This window comes from Myotis yumanensis, unplaced genomic scaffold (assembly GCF_028538775.1).
Source record: "Myotis yumanensis isolate MYYU_CA2020_CCGP unplaced genomic scaffold, mMyoYum1.0.hap1 SCAF_12, whole genome shotgun sequence".
NCBI lineage: Eukaryota > Metazoa > Chordata > Mammalia > Chiroptera > Vespertilionidae > Myotis > Myotis yumanensis.
The window spans coordinates 39,317,440-39,341,627 of record NW_027223763.1 but is presented as its reverse complement, the minus strand read 5'-3'; the positions used below and the strand labels follow the sequence as shown (position 1 = coordinate 39,341,627).

General features: G+C 41.6%; 1 protein-coding gene across 2 annotated transcripts in view; it reads right to left on the bottom strand.

The window, feature by feature from the left end:
* CARNMT1 (carnosine N-methyltransferase 1) overlaps positions 1-13,632 on the bottom strand; it is a 43,286-nt gene extending 29,654 nt beyond the window's left edge. The window contains exons 1-3 of one of the 2 annotated variants that reach the window (XM_070431483.1): positions 13,237-13,632; positions 3,948-4,143; positions 2,719-2,882 (exon numbers count right to left, since the gene is read on the bottom strand). In XM_070431483.1, the coding sequence (XP_070287584.1) occupies positions 2,719-2,882; positions 3,948-4,143; positions 13,237-13,469 (593 nt within the window). In that variant the 5' untranslated portion in view covers positions 13,470-13,632. Of the gene's footprint in view, positions 1-2,718; positions 2,883-3,947; positions 4,144-12,668; positions 12,876-13,236 lie in introns of those variants that run through there. The other variant, XM_070431484.1, reaches the window with a different exon arrangement.
* Positions 13,633-24,188: the final 10,556 nt, after the last annotated feature.

Genomic DNA, 24,188 nt, shown 5'->3' with positions numbered 1-24,188 from the left:
AAATGGCCCTTACACATATGAAGATGATAACTTCACTCATAAGAGAAATACAAAATAGAATTATGCCAATATACAATTCCCCACCCATTAGACTGGCAAAAGTTTAAATACTAATATGTTGAGAAACAGGCACTTCCATAAATTGCTAGTAGGAAGGCAAAACCTTTAAAGGGTACGTGGCAATAACTGTGGCAGACAAATACTAAAGTGGACCCCACTCCCTGGTGTTCACTCCTTTTTATAATCCCCTCCCTTTGAAAGTGTACAGGACATAGAATTGCTTCTAACCAACTTATCACTCCTGTGATTTAAAAAAAAATATTTTATTGATTTTTTTACAGAGAGGAAGGGAGAGGGATAGACATATAGAAACATCGATGAGAGAGAAACATTGATCAGCTGCCTCCTGCACACCTCCTACACAGTGCAACCAAGTAAACCAATTAAACACAGTGCAATTATCACATTAAGGGCAACCAAGATACATGCCCTTAGCTGGAATCGAACCTGGGACCCTTCAGTCCATAGGCCGACGCTGTATCCACTGAGCCAAACCGGTTAGGGCAACTCCTGTGATTTTTTTATGTTACATTATGAAAGACTCCATTTAGAGCCTATCTGTTCTAGATTTTTCTTGCTAACTTGATAAAGTGGCCATTTGTGAAAAAGAACTGCGAGGCCTCTAGGAGCAGAAACAAATTTTTATTGTTTTCAAAGAGGACATGTATTCTAGATCTCATCATGAAGAAACATCAATGTCAAACAGGAAAATTTTATAAAATAATTTCCTTGTATTCTTCAAAAATGTCAGTGTCATAAAGTCAGGCAAAAGGCCAAGGAACTGTTCCAGATTAAAGACTAGGACATTAGACAAGAGAAGGCAATGTGGCACTGAAGCAAGATGCTATCTATGCTATTGGTTTTGAAGTTGGAGGAAGGGAACCAAGGGAATAAAGGAAAGCAGGTCAGCCCAACTAAAACCTTGATTTTAGTCCAGAAAAACTGATTTGAGATTTCTGATCTCTAGAGCTCTAAGAGAATAAAATGTATGTTCTAGACAAACAAACAAACAAGCAAACAAAAGATTAAGACGTTATAATCAAATGTACTACAATATCCTAGACTGGATTCTAGACTGGACAGAAAAATGAATGTTATAAAGGACATTATCAGGATGATTTATGAAACTTGAATATAGGCTATAAATTAGAAAACAGTATTCATAGTTAATTTTCCTTAATGTGATAATTGCACTGTGTTTATGTTAAGAGAATATCATTGTCCTTAAGAACATACATATAAAGTAGGGAAGGTAGGAGGCAGGAAAGTAGAAAAAAGAAATAATAAAGCAAATGTAAAATGTTAAGAATTTATGAATATAGGTAGAGTAGAGCTCTCTGTACAAATTCATACATCACATCTGTAATTCTAAAGTTATCCTATATAATAAAAGGGTAATATGCAAATTGGCCAAACAGCAGAACGACTGGTCGCTATTAAGCACACTGATGACCAGGGGGCAGATGCTCAACGCGCTCCCACAGGGGGAGCACCGCTCAGCCACAAGCCAGGCTATGGCCGGCGAGCACAGAGGTGGTGGCGGGAGCCTCTCCTGTCTCTGCGGCAGCGCTAAGGATGCTAAGGATGCTAAGGATGTCCAACTGCAGCTTAGGCCCGCTCCAACAGAGGGACCGCCCCGCCCCCCCCCCCCCGCCAGTGCATTGATGTCGTGCAAACTGGGCCTCTAGTTTCAAAATAAAAACTTTCTTTAAAAGAAAGAAGACACACACACACACTGAAATTTCTTAAAGATGTCATTCACTGAAGAAGGGAAGGAGATGAGGAAAAGGAACCTATCTATGAAAAACTGAATTTCATCTAGTGGTTCTCCTTATATAATCTCTACATCAGGAGTTTCTAACCTGATATCCAGAGACCCAAGGGGTCTATGGAAAGAATTCACTGAATCTATGATGGGAATAGGAAAAAAATTACGCTTTAATTTCATTAACCTTTAACTGATACTTTTCAATTATAAACGCAGGCAACAAATAGTAGTTTTGGGAGTACCTGTACTGTTATCAACAATAGAAATCACATGTTTTCACTTCATATTAGTTACTGAAATTCTGAAACTAACATATGCACTGTTCAGTATTTTCAAAATACAGTAATTCTTACTGCTAGATTTTAATGCAATACATGAGAAAGAGCAGCTTTTTAAGTTTTTGATAACTGTATTTCAAAATAACTGGTTTCTTGGGAATCCTATGTATTTTATCTTATACATTTATATATGTTATTCTCATAGGCTTCAGACTGTTCAAGGTTTCAACATAAAAAAGTAAAGAATCTGCCATAAGGTATCAATCCCTCATTTGCTTACAAGGATGTCATAATGAGGAAAATTAAAACAGTTTGCAGCTTTTTGCTCTGCCATAAAGCAAATGATAAAGACAGCATTGATAATGAACATTCAATCTAACCCTCTCATTATTTAAATTCTAATTTCCAGTATGTGCTAAAGCAAAATTTTTTCACGTTAACTGCAACCTCACATAAAGCATCCAAGAACAAATATACCACCACACACCCACACATGAAAAAAATACAGGCACAAGTAACTATAAAAATGAATCAAGACTGTGAAATGCCTCATAGAAAAACTCAGTGCTTACATATCTTAAAGCAATTGGTTAAAAACAAGATACTATTTACCATCTCTCTTTTGGAAAATTTTTTAAAATTTCTTTAATGATTGGCTGGTAGCAGGCATCCCTTTCTGCTTTTCCACTTTCACACCAGTCTCTCACAAACTGTTTCAATGTGGATTTTAACTTATCCATGTCAAATGTAGATGCTGGCATAATCTTCCCATTCCCCTGTTTAAAAAAGAGAAATCAATTAGTTTCTGAGAAAAGTAATCAATCTTGAATATAGTTAAGTAGACATGCTACTAAGAGGCTATATAGATGGTTTAGTGGATAAATCACTGGCCTCTCACCTCAGCAGGGTTTGAGTGCAGCTTGAGATCCTAAACGAAAAGTTTGGTGGTCTCACTTCTACCCTCAATAGATTATGGTCCATTAATCATGAAACCACCATATAATTAAGCAGCTTTACTCAGGAGAGGACCAGCATTGCTATGGAGATCAAACATTCTCTAAGAAAGAAAAGAAAGTCCTTCCAGGTCATTGATGGGGCAGCATGGAGAGGCTCACAGTGGAGTGGCCCAACTGTATCTATCCTGTGGATAAAAAAGAGGACTTCAGTTTCTATTACTGCCAGTCCCTTGTGCTTTATAAGTGAAAATCATTTCTTAAAAGATGACTTGCCCTGGCCAGTATGGCTGTTAGCTAGAGCATCATCCTGTGCACCAAAGGGTCATGGGTTTGATTCCTGGCCAGGGCACATGCCCAGATTGTGGGTTCAATCCCTTGTTGGGGCACATGCAGGAAGCAGCTGATTGATGTTTCTCTCTCTCTCTCCCTGCCTTCCTCTTTCTTTAGAAACAATGAAAATCATATCCTTGGGTGAGGGTTGAAAATAAAATAAAATAAAATAAAATAAAATAAACAAAAGATGACTATCAATAGATACAAGATACTGGGAACAATGAGTTTAGCAAGGGAAAGTAATTTTACATAACTACTAAAGTAGTTTATAAAAATTTAAGTCACTACTCTATATGCCAGAACACTGTGAAAGTGTATCCAAATGCCAAGAATTATCTTAGTATTTAAAGAAAAAAGTCAGTGAACAAATCCAGTTTTTGGCATACTGTTCTATTAAGCCTAATCAAATGACTGAATATACAAGTGGAAACATTCTCTAAGTAGAGCAAATGACTAATGCAAAATTATAAAAATGAAATCCAAAAAGATAAAGACCTCAAAATATTGAGATTAAACTCTAAAATAAAAACAAATAGAACAAATTTCACATACATTTTCTCCATATTCTTTATTTTCAAACATATGTATGCAATCATTCACAATGGTCAGTAGTATTTCTTGATTATGATCAATGCATTTCCGGATCTTGTCCAAGTGGAGAAGAAACTGAGGAAGGAGTTTCTGTTGATTAGCTGGAAGTGATCGAAATTGTCTTTCTGTTCGGTTCACTCGCTCATGCATACTGGTGCTAAAACATAAAAGGTGTTTTTTAAATTCGCAAAAAAATTCTCAGCAGAGGCCAATCTTATTTTAAGGTTGTCTTTCTGTACAATTATTCCCTTATAATCTACATAATAAAAGCCTAAGAGACCTTTATGGCAGAATGATTGGTCGCTATGACGTGCACTGACCACCAGGGGGCAGGCGCTCAATGCAGGAGCTGCCCCCTGGTGGTCAGTGTGCTCCCACTGGGGGAGCGCCGCTCAGCCAAAAGCCAGGCTTTCCCGCCTCCACAGCAGCGCTAAGAAAGGAGCAGTGAGCAGGCGGGTGGTAAGGAGCAAGGGTTCCAGGACTGAGAGAGGGCATAGGCCAGGCTGAGGGACACCCCCTGCCATGCACGAATTTCGTGCACCAGGCCTTTAGTGTTGAATAATGTACTGTCACAATCTTTTGGTTCCCTAAAGCAGTGGTCACCAACCAGTGGTCTGTGGACTACTGGTGGTCCGTGAGGTCCGAAAGGTTGGCAACCGCTGGTTTAAGGATACCTTTGGAGCAGCAGTCGCCAACCAGTGGTCCGCGGACCACTGGTGGTCCATGAGGTCCGAAAGGTTGACAACCGCTGCCCTAAAGGATATCCACTTAGAAAGTCTTAATATGTTTTCACCTTAGTACAAATTCTCTAAGCACCCAAACAAAAGACAAACTGTTTATAACCAGTAAAAGTTATAAACACCAATGAGAAGAGGGGGACAAAATATTACAGAAAATTAGTGTACAATAAGTTTATTGTTACGATTTCAATTTTCAAACTTAAAATGTTCAGCAAAAGTAGCTGAATGCTTTAGATACCTCCATCAAGTTAACAGAATGCTGCTCTGAAATTGCTTTAGGATAAAAAACGTGTTTTGAAATTAACTAAGAGCCAACCAAGTTGAATTTTTCAAAATATCATAAAAGATACTAGAGGCCCAGTGCATGAATTCATGCACTGTGTGTGTGTGTGTGTGTGTGTGTGTGTGTGTTGTAGGGGGGAGGGCTGGATCTCTCAGCCCAGCCTGCGCCCTCTTGCAGTCCGGGACCCCTCGCTTCTTACCACCCGCCTGCAGCGGAGGCGGGAAAGGCTCCCCACTACCGCCGCTGTGTGTGCTCGCCAGCTGTGAGCCCGGCTTCTGGCTGAGCAGCGCTCCCTTTGTGGGAGTGCACTGACCACCAAGGGGCAGCTCCTGCATTGAGCATCTGGTGGTCAGTGCGCGTCATAGAGACCAGTCGTTCGCTGTTCAATAGATTTGCACATTAGGGCTTTATTATATAGGATTATGTATCACAAAAGTAGTAAACAAATTAAAAATTGAAATTCCATAGCATCTTACATGACAATATTCACACTTTGCATTCTTAAAGTTTCCAAAGAACTATGTCCTGGCTGGTGTGCCTCAGTGGCTAAAGTACAATCTCAAAGAGTCAAGGGTTCTATTCCTAGTCAGGTCACATAGCAGGGTTTCAGGCTCTGATTGGGGCCTGAAACATGTGCATGAGGCAACCCATCAACGTTTCTCTCCCCCTCTCTCTCCCTCTCCCCCCCTACCTTCTCCCCCTTCTTCTCTTTCTAGAATCAATGAAAAACATATTCTCAGGTAAGGATTAAAAGTTTCACGTTGGGAACTACCTATTTATAAAATCTGAAAAGAACATCATGCCCTAGCTGGTTTGGATCAGTGGTTAGAGAGTCGGCTCTTCGGACTGAATTCTGGTCAAGGGCACATGCCCAGGTTGCGGGCTTAATCTCCGGTGGGGGCGTGCAGGAGGCAATCAATCAGTGATTCTCTCTCATCATTAATTTTTCTATCTGTCTCTCCCTCTCCCTTCCTCTCTGAAATTAATAAAAATATATTTAGAAAAAAAATGAAAAGAACATCATTTTTAAAAGTTAAATGCTATACTCACAGTGAAATGGAATTTTACTTCAATCAGATGGGCAAAATTTAAAAGCCTGTCTATCTGAAATGTTGGTAAATAATGGAATAATTAGATATTTATATACTGATCGATGGTGGGTACATAAATTAGTACAACTACTTGGAAAATAATTTAGCATTACCTAGTAAAGCTTAATATGCACATTCCACATGACCTAGCAATTATACTCCTAGACACATACTCAAGAAATTCCTGCAGATGGTCACAATGAAACATGAAAAAGCTTCATCAGAGCACTGTTAGATATAACAAACTAAAAATCTGGAAACAACCTAAAGGTCCATCACCAGAAGAGTGAACAAACAAAGTACAGTATAGTCACACAAGGAAATGCAGTTAAATTAATAAATTATGGCTATACACAATATGGATAAAACTCAGGAATGTAAATATTTGCTTAAAAATCAAGTTGTAGAAAAATACTTAATGTATAATTTAATTTATATAAAAATAAACAATATATTGTAGGAACTGAACATGTGTAGAAAAACTACAAGGAAAGCAAGGAAACAAAAATTCAGGAAAGTGATGTGCTTTGAGGGGAAAGGGATAAGATATTATTCTTTTTTAAAACCGGGTGGTAGATTCATGGTGTTCACTGCACCATTTTTTACATTTTACATATAAAAACAAATAAACATGTATGTTTCTTTATTTACTCAGTATTAAAAAATACATTTTCATTTGGTTGCCTGGATTTCTCTATTCATCCAAACAACTCATTTTTACCTTATGCCGAATTACTCTGTAATTTCTGAACAGTAATATTTAAAGAAGTTCTGAAGAAGCTTCTTATAAAACTTAAGCAAAAACCTAGACATGTTTTTGGGAGCTCAGGTGTGATGGTATTCAGGGGTTAGAGGCGATGTGAAAAGATCAAATTGACAGTGATTGGTTGTACTGATGTCTGCTCTTTTGCTTCATCCCTCTCCAGTCAGTATAATAGTGAGCTCTGGAATCAAATAGATCTGGACTGAAATCCAGCTAATGTCCCCTATTTACTATGTGGCCCTTGGCAAGTTACTTCCATTCTCTGTCCTCCACTGTCTCATATATAAAAACATGAACAACAGTGGTGACGATGAGTACAGAAACTATCATCCATTGAGATTTAGTAAATTCTGGCCACTAAACCAAGTCATTAAGTGCTTAAATATAGTAGGCATATATAATTTATAAAACTATTATGTTGACAATGAAAATATGGAAAATGCAGAAAAGTAAAAGTATTCTTTTAATTAAAGTATAAATCCCTCTTTTAGAGGCAACCACTTCTAACTTGTTGGCATATTTCTGTTTTGTGTTTAAGACAAAGTCATTTAGCACCTTTCTCATGAAAATGTGGTAGGTAGACAAAACAGCAGATCATCTGGAAGTGGTTAGGAATGGAGAATCTCAGGCCTTACACCAGACCTACTGAAATGTAATCTGCCTTTTGACAAGATCTCCAAATTATCCATATGCATATTCAAGTTCTAGAAGCATTTGTAAGTCTTTATCCTTATTAGAGGAATTTTCCCAGGTCAGAAAAAGGTTCTCAAATGACTATATGGCAAATGACTGCAATGATAGTTCATCATTTCACCTTATGCAACCAAAATTTACTTAGCTATTTCCCAAACACTGGGCATCTAGATACTTTCGCTCGCCCATATGATAAATTTTTGTGTTCAAATCTGTCTATAGTGTAGAAAAAAAAAATCACCACAAATTCCCCAAAGAATGACCAGGTCAGAAAGGATAGTACTTTTAAGTCTCTTGATACAAAGTGATTTTCAGAAAGATTGTACCAATTTATATTTCCAGCAGTAGAGTATGACACTAACGGAACTATTTAAGGAGACCATGCATGGTATGTTGCAGAGTTGCAAGTTTACAATTTACCGTCAAGAGATTAAGTAGTCTTTTAGTACTTCATGTCTAGTATTCCCGGACACTGGGTGCCCCACAATCATCCTCTCACTATACCTCAAAAGTCAACATATCTTAAATGAATTTAGCACGTCCCACCAAAAAAACTTGTACTCTTTCCTACGTGGCTGATACCGATGAGTGGCATACCATACTCAAGTCGGAAACTAACAAGTCATCCTAAAATGCCTCTTCTCATAGCCCACACAATCAATTAAGCACAAGATCCTTTTGATTCTACTTCATAAAACTATCTGCAAATTATACCCCTCTCCAATGCTTTAGCTCAGGCCCTCATTATGTTTCCCAATGATTACTAAGAGGCCTGCTACCTAGGAATGCTGTTCCCAACCTAACCTCCCCATCAGATGAATTCTTCTAAAATACAAGTCTCATCTTTGTCACTATTTAACCTCCATATTTCACCACATGTAAAAAACAATAAATGTTCAGTGAGGCAACCTAGGTGCCACTTTTTGTTCTCCATGTAGACTACTTATTTCCATGATAGCAGGGGAGCTGAAGTAAGTTATGGATTGGTCAGAAGAACCTAACATATTTGCTGTCAATTCCTGCTACAGAAGTGATGTAAGTACACAGCGTGGGATGAGCTGTAGCATATCCCTTAACCCTTGGTTACTTAATGGTATGCCTAGCTATCCATAACAGACATCCACAGTGACTCTCTTGAAGTGAGGTTTTACCAAAGTTGAGAAGAGTCCAATCCTTACTGTACTATTATAACTGGGGATAGCTTCACTATTCTGGAAATGCTTATATTATGAGGAATAGAGTGAAGAAATAAAATGGAGTCACTATATAGTCAAGCTATGAAATTACTAAAATCAATTAGGTTGAGGTCTGAGGAAATTATTTTATTGTTGTTTTAATCAGCCTGGAACTTAAAATTTTGAATTTTCCAGTTCTGCAGTAATGCCTGGCTATACATGATCACTCAATGAAGGACTCATGTATCAAGACCACCTGACATCCATAATCCAGACTGCCTGACACACCCAGGACCAATCCTAGTGCAGAGAATACAGGACTGATTATTCTCAAAAATGCACATTTTACTATAAGAACTCCTAACTTTTTTTTTTTCAAAACACACCTGAGTTCAAAAAAACCCCGAGTTTTTGCCTAGTGGTGTTTCCAGTTTGTAAATCCTAGGACACTTGAATATCATTTATTTCTAGCCAGAGCCTCCAGGCTCTTTTTTGAGTCTGTTGGACAACTCTTTTGAGTGTGTGTTAAGACAGAGGTGGCAAAACACGCTTCCCCACCCCTGGCTACTTGGTCTGTTTTGGTAAAAAGGGTTTTACTGGATCATAGCCATGCCCACTTATTCACCTACTGGGGCAGAGTTGAATAGTTGTAACAGAGACCACTTAGTCCCAAGAGCTTAAAATATTCATTGCCTAGCCTTTTTTAAAAAAAGTCTGCCTACCTTACTTTAAAGCAAGCATGTCAAACTCGTGGCCCGCGGGCCCCATGTGGCGCACAACTAATATTTTTGTGGCCCAGCCAATATAACGGTATGTAAGAAGCGTTTTAATAAAAATTTTGTAATTTTTACAATATCCTGTTATACATAATTGTTAATAACGAACTACAATGTTCGCTAATGACTGATTACTATAATCGTGTTGCATTTATTTCCCTTAGGTGCCATCCGCGCAGGCACACCACTTCTCTCCACTAATATTTTAGCAGTGAATATTTTAGCAGCCGATTGCCATGTCATTAGTCTTGGACTGACTTGTTTAGTGTGTGCTACAGGAAATCTTTCACTTTCAGAGAAAAAGAAAAATAGGTTCATTTGCATTACGCTTATTAATTTGTGCAGTAATTCAGTGTCTGGTAAGTTAATGTTCAAGAAAAATATTAATTTTTATTTAAATGTTCTATTATTTTATGTTAATGATGACTCATTTATTTCAGCCCTTTGTATTCAGCATGTCTCTATCGAAATAAACCTGTTTCTATGAAAATAGAAGCTTTTGGGGTTTTTTGAGGCCCACAGAAACTTAAACCTTATTTATTTGGCCCGTTAGCCTCTGAGTTTGACATGTTTGCTTTGAAGGAATGTTTTATAACCTTCAGACTCTCCTTGGTTCTGAACTCAATCAGCATAATGAGGCCACATCTTTTGGCAGCTAAGGGGAGAAAGTAGTCAGCGGCTGTCTTCTGTAAGGGTTTCTCTACCTCCAGCTCTCTCTAGAAGGCTGGTCTAGGCAGTGACCCTAACTCTGACTCAGTGGCCTTTTGATCAGGGTGGGTTTATGCTGGGTGTGAGCCGAGGGCCAAGGTCACTGACCCATCCCTCTGAACCTGTTGAACTCTAGAATTCCACACAGGAAAGCATACCTTTCAGAAGGAAAGTCTGCCTCAATCGATTTAAAATATTTATTAAATACCCAAGGTTAAAATTGTCTTACTAGTATCACTGCTTATAAGGGTAAAATTTTAGTAAATGATTTTGGATTTCAAGCCAGACGCTACCACAATTTGGTTGTGTAACCCTAGGCAAGTTACTCATCTCTTCATATGCCTATCCCCTCACCTGTAAAAATGAGCTCTACATCTCAGTTCTAAAAAATAAATCTCACCTAACCGCTGTTTCCAAGAGTTGGCCAATTCTGACAAGATCTTTGATCTTTCAGTTGTAATATTTTCCATGTAACTAGGTATCTTCATTCATAACAAGAGTAGTATTTTAAGGCTAACAACATTTTTTTGCTATTCATTACAATGCTATAGTCATTTTTAGAGAATGTCATCTAAGTAATATCTGTAGGAAGCACAACATTGGAAGCCACTGGAAAGAGAAAACATTAATAAAAAGACATTTCTTGCCCTATGACTTTCATCTAACTCTCATATATATTAAAAGGCATTTAGCAGTAAAACCAAACTCTGGCTACTGAGACTGAGGAAATGCATTTTTAATTTTATTAAGTTTTAATTAGTTTAAGTTTTAATTTAGCCAGATGTAATTAGCGGCCAAGGTATTAAACAGCGCAACTCTAGAAAATCATAAAATGCTGGAATGTAACAATCCAGTGTTTTCTGCTACACGATGCTTTCTGTAACGCTAATCCTTTCAGTGATATTTTAAGAAGTATATTTTTAATCATATACTATTTTCAGTCTAAAGATATAAAGTGTTTCATCAGAGAGTACATACAAATAAAAAGGATTGTTTTTAAAAAATGAAGTTTTCCTCAATCCCACATTAAACTGGTAAAGGAGAGGGATGAGAGTATAGAAAACTGTATCACAGCTACTAAAACATGCACACAATTGCTCTTTTTTATATTGCCACACTTGGCTCCTAGATTCAGGTCAAAGTCCCTCTGCCCCCACAACAAAAAGGTCCATCTGATACCTAATTATAATATCATTTCTAAATTAGTCCTAACATTTTAGAACTGGGTACACACCCACATTTTAATTATGTTCATTATATTCCCAAGATATTTCCCAATATTCTTTCTAGACTTTTTAATAGTAAAATGCACAGAACTTTACTGCATCTACCACTCTTAACTATCTAATGTCAGCTGCTTCTCCTGCCTGTATGGCTCTTCCAGGCACAATAATTACATCAAATTCAATCCTCTGGTTGTCTGCCTTCCTTCCTCTGTTCATACTAAATAAAATCCCCATACTACTAACTTCCTTTTGGGCTCTATAATTAATGCAATCCATGGTTCCTATCCTTATGTTTAATTAGTAAATTATGTCATCAAGATCTTTGAACTTCAGCCCTGACCGGTTTGGCTCAATGGATGGGGCTTTGGCCTGCGGACTGAAGAGTCCCAGGTTCGATTCTGGCCAAGGGCACATGCCTGGGTTTCGGGCTTGATCCCCAGTAGGGGCATGCAGGAGGCAGCCCATCAATGATTCTCTCTCATCTTGATGTTTCTATCTCTTTATCCCTCTCCCTTCCTCTCGGAAATCAATAAAAAAAATATATTTTTAAAAAGATCTTTGAACTTCAAAAATTCATGTCATAAATATAATCAGATTCTAAACAACTTTAAGCTTTTATTGAGCGAGTTTCTCAATTCAGAATAATAATAGACTACCAACTGTTCACAAATTGACAGATTACTTGGGAATGACATGTATTTCTTTGCTACTATTTCCTATTTGTTAAAAATAGAGCTTCAAAAACCTATGGCAAGCACTGCTGACACAAAAATAAATGAGGCTGTCCCTGCCCTTGAGGAGGTCAGAGTCAAGCAACATAAAAAAAGTTTGCATAAAGCACAGAAGCCCATCTAGGGAAACCATTTTTTCTCACGGGGAAGGTCATGTTTGATTACAACCGCAGACTCAGAATATGTCCCCCAGTGGACTCATCTCTTACACGAATAAAATACTTTTCTTTGCCTACAAATCCAGTTGATTTAAGTCCCATTCAGCTCTCGAAATTAAAATTTTGTGGCTAAGCTTAGTTGAACATCTACCTAGAAGAAAAGTATAAGTTAGCCAAGTATAAAGCCCTACCACCACACCAGGCTCACCGTGAGAATTCGATACATATTTGCAAAATAAAAGATCGCAAAGGTGGCTCTCACCGTGCCTTCTCTCCAGCCCCTCCTTAATTAGCAAATGTTAGAACACCCGGACCACCTCCGACCTCATTGCACCCACCAGCTAAAGACACTGAGCCGCATCACTCATCGCTCCCCACCAACGTGCTCGCACTTCCTCGGCGCCAGGGGGTGGGGTGGGGTGGGGAGCTCAGGCTGTTCTCACAGGAACTGGCCACAGTTTGGGGAAACGCGTCCTGCCGCATCCCACGTGGAGGTGAACTTGGGCTCCGCGTGTGTTCAGTTTGGAGACCATCGGCAACACAAACAATCATGCCCGGCACTGGACAATCTACCACCACCCTCTTCTGTCTGAAATCGTCACAGCATTTTTCTGATCACCCCCACCGGCCTCAAAGCCAGACCGTCCACGTGGGATGGAAGGCAGGAGAGCCAATCTGATCCTGCGGTCAGAAGACAAGAGCAGCAGACGGGTTAGCAGGGCCGAGAGGGGGTAGGACGGTGCGAGGTGACTCGGGGACCCCGAGGTCAGCTCAGGCGGCCTGGGCCGGGAATCCCGGAGGCGTGGCGGCCCGGGGGAGGGGGGAGGGCGAGCGCGGGGGCGCAGCGGGCGCCCCGACGGGCCGGGCCGGGCCGGGCCGGGCCGGGGTCCGCCGCGGGCTCCTTACCCGTAGTAGCGGAAGGCATTGATGATCTTCCAGAAGTGCTCGCGCTCGAGCCTCTCCTCCTCCTCCTCCGTGCTGCGCGTGGCCGCCGCCGCCGAGTCCACCGCGACCGAGCCCAAACGCCCGGCGGAGAACTGCACTTCCACCTCCCCGCTCCCGTCGCGGCCCCCGCCCCCGCCCCCGCCGTCCTCCCGCAGCCGAGAGGCGGGCGGCGAGAGACGCCGCCGTCGCTGCATCGCTGCCGCGGCCCTCAGCCTGGCTCGCTTGCGTCTCGCCGCGAAGGAAAGCGTGGTGGCGGCTGTTCGGCCTTCCTCTCGTCACGCCCCCCGCTCGCGGTGCGCCCCGCCTCCGCCGGCCTCCGGCCTCCAGCCGCGCGGGATGCTCCGCCGGGTCTTCACGGCTCCCAGACCCAGCGCGCAAGACCAGGCGAGGGGACGACGGCAAGCCGCGGCCGCCTGCGCTCATTGGCTGCCGACCTTGGGCGACGGCGCGTGACGTCACGACGACACGCACAGTGGGCGGGGCAGAGGGCCGGGTGGGAGGGGCGATGGAGGAATTCCCGGGTGGTGCTGGCCTGACACCTGCCAGCGGCCTCGTGGGTGGAGTTCAAGAGCCTGCATCTGCTGGACCGTGGAACAGGCCAGAAGCTAAAGGACTAGCGGAAGGAAAAGCAGAACAACAGGTTAAGCTTTGATGAATTTATCCGGAATTTTTATTTCACAAAGTCTAGAAGGAAGGTCTTGAATTCTCCCTAATTTAAGTTTTAATTCATTTCCTAAAGGAATTTCTCCTTTTACTTACATAAGGGGAGAGGAACACTACCATCTTGTCCGTGTCTAGGGACCTGTGAAAAGCCTAGTCGGGCCCTGACTGGCGATGGCAGCAGAGGAAAAGGCAGGAACCTAACTCTAAGCGGTACCTGCCTCTGGAAGACCACCAAAGTGCACAGGGGCCCCAATGCCTCACCATTGGCGAGGCACTAGCTAGCATCTAATCGTGGCCCTTCACAATGCACTGGCATCTAGGTGGGAAATAGAGAAGTATATTCACTATGTTTTCTCATTTTCTGTATTCTTGACTCTCTGCCACCCAAAGCTTCTCCTGGGAAGAGACTGCCCCGCCCAGGGCTAGCTAACACGTAGAGAGAGCAACAAATTCCCAGAACCTTTCATATGCAAACTGACCAAGCCTGAAGCCACAGCCACCTCCTTCCTCAGGCTCTTACACACCAAGCCAATATTCCCCTCCCTAATCAACCCAGGGCCAGGCACCAATTTGAGACAGTCTCTACCCCAAATCCTGCTAAAATCATTCCAACTAGCCAATCCTAACACACGTACTCTGCTTTGCCTTTCCTTTCCTGTGGAAACCACTATACAGGCTTGTACCCATGCTTTACCCTCACTCTTTCTGCCTCATGGCTGATCCTAGTGCTTCCAGTGGGGCCCTGCATGTGTGGCATCCCCTCCTCTTGGGTACTTGTAAGAAGCAAACTCTCTTGTCAAGGGCAGCTGTCTCCTGATCTCATGGTCTCACCATGCCTGAATAAATAATAAAACCTACATTTTAAAACTGGGAGTTATTATCAGGCCCCTCCAAATGCCCTAAAAGTATGATTAATGTTATTATCAGGCCCCTCCAAATGCCCTAAAAGTGTGATTTTATAACATAGTCACTGATATCATTTCCTCTTTCCTGCTCTCTTTGTTTTTAAATCAGTAAGATGGGAACTAAATTACCAAAAGAGCTGAGCTCTGATCAGCAGCAAGTTGCCCAGACTTCATTTATTCTTGAGATTCTAACCATTGATTTCCTAAAGAAAAGTAACTTATCCAAGAATTTACCAGTCAATCTGCATCTTAAGTGTGAAAAATTCTAAAGTGTTCTGAACACAAGAGAAATGTAATTCAGGATCCAAGCCTTCAAGAAGCTTGTGGTACAAAACTAGAAAACATTAAACAATTAAGAAGATTTAGTGTTAAAGTAGTATGGATTAAGTAAACTGTAATGGGAATTAAGAAAAGGGAGAATGGTTTGAAAGTGGCATAGAGCTAAATTTCTAAGGATGACTTTAATTGAAGAGGCAAAGATGTGGGAATACTCTTTGTAAATCATTTCAAATTGGTTTAAGACAAAAGGGGGAGGGGAGGATTTGTTTCTTATTACTGAAAAGATCATGCATAGGTAAATCTAGAAGCTCAAATTATATCATCAGGAATCTGTCAGTTGCTATTTCTAGTAGTGCTAAAAGAGCACTATTCTTTTCTAAAAGTCCTCAAAGCACCTGAGGACTCCCATTGGACCAGCTTGAGTTGTGTGCTCTTCATTGAACTGATTGTTGTGACTAAGGGGCTGTGGTTCTCTGATGAGCCAGGTTTAGGTCACATGTCCATCCAAACCATGGACTGAGATAAGGGTTTAATGGTCTCCAAAGGAAATTTTGAGTGATGTTACCAAAAGGTAAAGTCTATTCTGGACAGGGAAGCACAACAATTTTTGGTGTAGTTTGGGAGTAATAACATAAGCCAGGTGGAGAGGAAGGCAAAAACTGAACTGATTATAACCCATATGAAGAAGTAGGCGGGGGGCGGGGGGGCATTTACTAATTCAGGTGGTATAAAATTATTAGAACCTTTAAAAATTGGAAAAGTTTGGGTGAATCACTAAGCCAAGGATATTCATTTTAATTCTGAAGCAGCAGTGTGATATGATCAAAGTAGTATTATAGAATTCTTGATCAGACAAAAGCTAGGGAATAAACTGTTATCAGGAAGATCAGATGAGGAGGTTGTTCGAATAATTCTAAAATGGTGTGATAAAGGTTTATGCTAGACAGTAATAGTGAAAGGAAGAGTTTAAGGTAAATCCAGATGGTATTTTCTAAGGAAGAAAAAACAGAGTTGAATATAGGGGATAACTGAAGAGAAGAATCAAAAGAGATGACAGCCTTAGCCAGATTATCAGCCTGCTGACTGAAGGGTCCCAGATCAAGGGCACCTACCCAGTAGGGGGTTTGCAGGAGGCAGCCAATCAATGATTCTCTCTCATCACTGATGTTTCTATCTCTCTCCCTCTCGCTTCCTTTCTGAATCAACAACAACAAAAGATATGACAAAGGTTGTATCCAAAATTACAAAGAAATATATAAGGAGACTGGGTTTCTCCTTCCACAATACCCCTACCCTAGAAGCCTGCTCTTTTATCCTATGATTTCCATCACTAGGCTAGATAAAGACTACTACAGATTCTAAATACTGAAGAATTATGGTACCTCACCTCCCTCATCATATGTGATCCCAAGTAAGACTATTAAATTGTGAATAAGCGTGAGAAGTCCAGCAGTCATGATTTGTCATATGATGCTAGTGTGATGCTTCTTCTAATGTTAACATCTTGCATAATCATAGTACAATGGTCAAAATTAAGAAGTTGGTAGAGTAGCATTAACTAAGCTACAGAATTTATATGCATTTCACAGGTTTTCCTACTAATGTTCTATTGTTCCAAAAGTCAATCTAAGATCTGGCATTCTATTTAGTCATCACCTCCCTTCATTTTATGTGTCTGCCTGGGATATCTCTTCAGTCTTTCTTTTTCTTTCATGATCTTAACACTTTGGAAAAATATTGTGACCATTTTTGTTTTTCATATGATGCTACTCAGCTGGGCTTGGCTGGTGTCTTCTCTTGATTAGAATACCACAGAAATGATGTGTCCTTATGTTAGAGGATATGTAAAGGCAAATAAATGTTTTTAATCAAGGGAATGGCATGAAACTATTTACTCTTTGGAAAGATAACTCTGACAGCTAGAACTAGAGTAAAGGAAGGCTGTCAAAGCCACCAATGAAGAGGCTGTTGTAATAGCTAGGCAGAGGGTGAAGGTAGTCTGAACAAAGGCTGTGGCTGCAGGAATGGGGATGAAAGTCTGAATATGAGATTTCTGAAGTAGAATTAACAAGATTTGGGGGCTGTTTCCCTGAGTGAGATGAGAAGAGAGAGGAACTGAGGATAATTATTAGAATACTAGAGGCCCGTTGCACAAAGAGATTTGTGCAATAGGCCTTCATTCCCCTGGCTGCCGGCACCGGTTTTCCTCCGGCACTCGGGACCCAGGCCTTTGCTCCAACTGCAGCAGAGAAGCCAAGCCTCTTAAGTCTTCAGTCTTCGCTCCGTGCCTGCATATGCAAATTAGCTGCCATCTTTGTTGGGTTAATTTGCATACTCATCCTGATTGGCTGGTGGGTGTAGCAGAGTCACACCAATTTGCATGTTTCTCTTTTATTAGTGTAGACTAGAGGCCCGGTGCACAAAAATTTGTGCACTCGGGGGCGTCCCTCAGCCTGGCCTATGCCCTCTTGCAGTCTGGGACCCCTCGGAGGATGTCCACCTGCTGGCTTAGGCCCACTCCCTGGGGGATCAGGCCCAAGCTGGCAGTCAGACATCCCTCTGGCAGCCCAGCAGCCCTCGGGGGATGTCCATTTACCAGCAGGGAGCAGACCTAAGCTGCAGTCGGACATCCTTAGTGCTCCTGAGGAGGCGGGAGAGACTCCGCCACCACCGCTGTGTTGGCAGCCATCAGCCTGGCTTGTGGCTGAGCAGAGCTCCCCCATGTGGGAACACACTGACCACTAGGGGATAGCTCCTGCATTGAGCATCTGCCCCCTGGTGGTCAGTGTGTGTCATAGTGACCAGTCATTCCAAGTCGTTCTGCTGTTAGGGTCAATTTGCATATTACCCTTTTATTATATAGGATAGAGGCCTGGTGCACGGGTGGGGGCCGGCTGGTTTGCCCTGAACGGTGTCCCAGATCAGGGTGGGGGTCCCGATGGGGTGCCTGGCCAGCCTGGGTGAGGGGCTGTTGGCTGTTTGCAGCTGGTCACATCCCCATCAGGGTGGGGGTCTCCACTGGGGTGCCTGGCCAGTCTGGGTGAGGGGTTGATGGCTGTTTGCAGGCTGGTCACACCCCCTTCAGGGTGGGGGTCCCCACTGGGGTGCCTGGCCAGCCTGGGTGAGGGGCTGATGGGTGTTTGCAGGCTGCCCACACCCCCTTCAGGGTGGGGGGTCCCCACTGGGGTGCCTGACCAGTCTGGGTGAGGGGCTGAGGGCCGTTTTCAGGCTGGCCAAGCCCCCCGGCGAGGGAAGCTCCCAGCCACTCCTTTTTTCTTTTTTTTTTTTTATTCTGGGATTTATTTACCTTCTATAATTGAAACTTTGTAGCCTTGAGTGGAGCTCAGAGCCAGCCAGGGCAGGCAGGAAGCTTGGCTTCCTCCATTGCCAGGGGCAACCCAAACCTCCTGCTCGCTCCAGCTCTGTGGCCACAGCCGGCTGACAGCAGGTATCTGGGGTTTATTTATCTTCTATAATTGAAACTTTGTTGCCTTGAGTGGAGCTCAGAGCTGGCCGTGGCAGGCGGGAAGCTTGGCTTCCTCCATTACTGGAGCAACCAAGCCTCCTGCCTGCTCCAGCTCTGTGGCTGCTGGCTGCCATCTTGGTTGGGTTAATTTGCATATAGTCACTCTGATTGGCTGGTGGGCATGGTTTAAGGCATAGTGAAGGTACGGTCAATTGCATGTTTGTCCTTTATTAGTGTAGATTAGAATATCAGGTAGATGGTTGACTCCATTACCAACTGGTGGCTAAGATCTTTGTAATGCAGATTCCTTAAGAAGATTTTAAAAAATGATTTGCTGGTGTGTAGCTGCTATAGGAAGCTGCTTGAGTGTTTGTGGGGGGGAAAAGCTAATAGAGAGGGAGAAAGAAATGCTTAGCCATTCATTTACTCTTGTTTTCAAGTTTCAGGTTTGGAAATTCAATATCTTGAGTTTATATCAATGAATAAGTACTAGGTAGAAGTGTCAACATCTCATCATGGTGTCATTTTGTCTGGGTAAAGGGAATTTTCATATGTACTTAAAAAATATTTGTGTAATATTGCATAAATGAGTTAGTATGTCTGATCCAGGGGCAAGGGACAGCAGGCAACAGAATGTGATGGGATCCATTGCACATTGTCCCATGGCGAGGAATAGTTCATACAAACTGGCTGTGATTGTAACTCCATACAGTGAAGCCAAGATGGAAATTGAAGAGTAAAGGAGTGAAAATTAATCTTTCTTGCTCATTTCTATGTTAGAGATTGAGGAAAGAAAAAGACCCTTCAGTTTCCCTAATGTTGGAGAAGCCTATCTAATCTTCCATTACATAATAGCTGGTCCTATCATAGTGCATCATGGAGGGAAGGGGGAGTTTAGTTCACTTCAAGTTGTAGGGTTATAATTATATGTTAATATCAATATTCCATAATAAAACAAAGTTGTTTTAAACTAGGCTGCACATTATAATCATCTGTAGAGCTTTAAACAAACAAATAAAAAAAATGCCCAACCCAATTGATTCTGATGGAGCAGATGTATTATTTAGAATTTCTTTCGCTGGGAGTGGCAGAAATGCAACTCACATCAGCCTCAGCCAACAATTTTGAGTGGGCTGTGTATTAGTTATCTACTACTGCGTAACAAATTGCCCAATTACCCAAAACTGAGCAGCTTAAAACAGTTTCCTCGTACAGTTTCTGTGAATCAGGATTTTGGGAGTGACTTACATGGTGGTTCTGCCTCAGGGTCTCTCCCGAAGTTGAAATCAAGGTGTCAGCTGGGCTTCAGTCCTCTACAGCAGCAGTTCTCAACCTGTGGGTCGTGACCCCTTTGGCGGTCGAACGACCCTTTCACAGCGGTCGCCTAAGACCATCCTGCATATCAGATAATTACATTACGATTCATAACAGTAGCAACATTACAGTTATGAAGTAGCAACGAAAATAATTTTATGGTTGGGTCACAACATGAGGAACTGTATTTAAAGGGCCAGAAGGTTGAGAACCACTGCTCTACAGCCTTGTCTGGGGTTGGCGTACCTACTCCTGAGGTGACTCAGTTACCTGGCTGGCAAGATGGTGCTGGCTGTTGGCAGGTGACCCTACAATTTTGCCACATGGATTTTTGCACAGGGCTGCTGGAGTCTTCTGACAACATGTTGGTTTTCTCCAGATCGGGCAATCAAAGACAGGAAGGCAGAAGCAGCTTGATATAACTTATGGCTGGAATTAAGGTGTCTGTCCTTGAATAGGAGGAGTGGGATGGTATTCATAGGTCAGATGATGTACTGTCGCAAAGCCTAACGCCTATCCTTATACAGAGTTTTAGGTCCTAGAGCCATAGGTGCCACCACACCCAGTCATTTTTTTTTAATGAGGTGAAAATGATTCAAATAAGTATCAAGGGAAGACTTACAGGGGAAAGAATACTAATTAAAAAACTCCGAAGGGTTATGTGTGACTCACCTCTATTCACGGTAATAGGCTTAGATCTGTCTTAATAACACTTTAACATTTGAGGAGCTTCTTTAGAGTCTTATAGATGGTTTCGTAACATTTTATTTTATCTTAAGAACAATCTTAGGTTTCTAGGATGGAGTCAAAAGGGTTGGGACTAAAAGATGGAGCTAATAATAGTGAACACCCACCAGGTGCCAGGCATTTGACTGGGTGCTTTATATTTATTAACCCTTTTAACCAAATACCATGAGGTTGATGTTAACAATTTCAATTCTGAGAGAGGCATGGCTTCCTTGGGCTCAGAGAAGTTATATGACATGCCCAGGGTCAAGCATCAGAGCTGGGAGAGAACCGTTTTCCTACTCACAGTCCCACCTGCTTTCCACTTGGCTGTTGCACTTTTTAGCCTGTCGAGCTATTGCTGCTGCCTTCTCCATGTGCTATGTCCTTGATTCAGTCTTCATCTTCTGGCAGCATGGGACTTCCCGAAAGACAGGGGACACTATAATTGCAGACCCTGACTTATTGTATCCTAAGAATGGTGTTTTGGCTTTACTTGTTTGTTTTGGTGAGCACTTCATTAGAAGCCTCATTATAAGCATAACAGAAAGAAAGTGGAGAGGGGTGGGGGTGGGTGAAGGACAAAGAAAAGTATATTGGCTTGGTAAAGAGACCTAGTTTATAATCCATACTGAAATAAACCCAAGTCTCTAGGATTGTTTGATTTTTATTAAAAATCTGTATCCAATGCAGACTATTTGAGTGGCCTTAGATAACATCTTGGCACCTCATTTTCCTTTGTTGTCAAGTGGGGTAATACCTAGGATTGGCCTACCTTCCATGGATGTGGAAGTATCAGTGGCATGAAAGATGGGAAGCACTTTGTGTTCCTGCATGTGTTTGGGTGGAACCCAAACCTCCCTAGTCCCTTTTTGTATCATCCAAAACTTAGACTTCCTCTATTGCTGGATTAAAAAACAAACAAACTTGGTCTTCCTCTATTTCTGGATTTTAAAAAAAAGCACAAACAATCCTTGCACACATAAGCTGTGCAATCTGATCATTCTTTCTACTTTAGACTTTCTTTGCTAAAATTAAACAGCACAACACCAAGGTTTCCTCTATAGTCTTCATCGATGACACCAAATCCTGCATCTAAGAAGCGTTTTGCAGGCAAACCAGAACTACAGGTATTTTTCCATAACATCCAGAAGAAGAGCTACTTTAAAATTTTTATTTTTAATCCTCACCTGAGGACACCCTTTCCATTAACTCTAGAGAGAGGGGAGGGGAGAGGGAGAGAGAGAGAAACACAATTGGTTGCCTCCCGCACCTGCCCCATCTGTGGATCAAAGCCTAGACCCCTGGTGCATGGGACGACACTCAACCAACTGAGCCACACAGGCCAGGGCAAGAGGTATCTTAATTTTAGTTTTCACAAGGGCTTTCTCCATAGGTGTGGTATTTTATAAGCATATAGGTCATAGCCTGTGGCCCACGCAGACCTCTTGCTCAGAACCATGGCATTCTCTGAGAACGGGGCAAAGAGGGGCCTCCTGCTGCCCTTCCCACAAGCCGCCCTCCTTCCCAAGCTGCCCACTTGTTGGGGGAGATGGCAACTGTTTCTTCAGAGTAGGGCACGGCAGAGCCGAACACAGGGGAGGTGGGAGCAGAGGGAACATCAGGGAGCAGGATGAGCCCAGCCACACTAGGTTCTTGCATGTATTTTCCATAAAGCTAAGTTACCTCCTATGAGAGGTAACTCAAAACTGAGGAAAATGATTATTTAATCACGGAATCCAATGCAGATTTATATGCTTCCTACTCTGATTAGTATTATTAGCCTAGACAGAGAAGATGTGAAGCTCAGCATAGAACACTCCCTGATGCCTTTGTGCCTTATTTTACCACATCTTCCATTTTTTATTTTTTCAACATGAAGAGGGACAAAAAGTGAATACCAGGATAAACAAATCCCAAAAGATTCTATCTTTTGCCTGGAGAGAGAGATAGCAGCAACTCACTCGCAAAGATAAGTTCAAGGAACATGTTGAATGGACATGGCACTTTGAATTAAGTAGCTACAGATTCCATGTACTACTCTGTCAGCTGGCTGTTGTGTTGATATTATAATAAATGAACATAGAATGTTTCAAAGTTAGAAGGCTACTCTGATTGGTTCTTGGATTTTGAGCTATGCAAGCCCTTTTATAGTACATATATAAATTGGGTGGCCAAGAGCTGTGGGGGTATAATTGCAAGCTAAGTTCAGTGACCACAGCAAGCCAGGTCACAGAGATCTGTCTTAATAACAGAGATTTAGGACTTACTGTAGCTTCATGAGATAGTATAGCATGGTGGTGAAGAGTTCACTATTTGGGACATGAAGACGGTTCCAAACCTTGTTCTAAGTGTTAGCAGTGGGACTTTGGGTCCTTATTTTACATCTCAAAGCCTCATATTTATCCAGTTGTTAGAAGGATTAAGTAAAGTAATGTATAGAAAGTATTGCCAAATATATTTTCTAAAAAGTTGAAAACATGACTCTCATACAAATATAAAGTGAACACATGTTAAAGATTCACTTAACATGTTAATGAGGTAATTGGCTGACGGTGGTGTGGCTGGTTCAAAGAGAATTGGAGAGAGCAATGCATTTATGGTGGCTGAAGGAAAAAAGTTTGAATTATCTCTAAGGGACAAATTTAATTGTCATCGCTATCAGCAGTTGGTTTCAAGTGGAGATAATTTTCCCCTCCAAGTGTCATTTGGTAATGTCTAGAGACATTTGTGTGTGTGTGTGTGTGTCTGTGAGTATATATTTTAAAAAAATTTTAAGTTGAATTTATTGGGGTGATATTGTTTAATAAAATGATATAGGTTTCAAGTGTACAATTCTATAATCATTTGTATTTGTAATGTGTGTTCACCACTCAAAGTCAAGTCTCCTTCTGTCACCATTTATCTCCACTTTATCCTCTTCTACCTCCCCCACCCCCTTTCCCTCTGATAATCACCACACTGTTGTCTGTGTCTGAGGTTTTTGCTTTTTTTTTTTTGTTTTGTTTTGTTTTTTTAGCCATAGATTTCTGTTTTTTTTTTTTAAATATATTTTTATTGATTTTTTACAGAGAGGAAGGGAGAGGGATAGAGAGTTAGAAACATCGATCAGCTGCCTCCTGCACACCTCCTACTGGGTCCCATTCAGAAAAGTTTCACAGTCACTGGTCTAGAGGAACTGACCCACTGTTTGTGAGCTATGCTACATCTATGCACTCCTTGGAGTGAGAATAACTCATTAAGATAAATTCCTGGCCACTGTCATGGATAACTATTTATTGTTCCACATATTGTTCCACATATAATCATGTGTGCCAGAACAAACAAAACAACAGCTGTCACTGTACTAAAGTACATGTTATATCTGGGTTACGGTTCTTGAATAAGGTTCTTGGTTAATGTTATAATTCACCCAGGAAAAATACAGTGCATTCTATTTGTATTCTGTTACTTGCAGACTTTGGGAATAAATGTAATAGAAATTAATGGGGAATTTCAATTCTCATTTTACTAAATCTTCAGACTAGCAACAGTATTCTAAGGCTGTTGAGATTATAGGG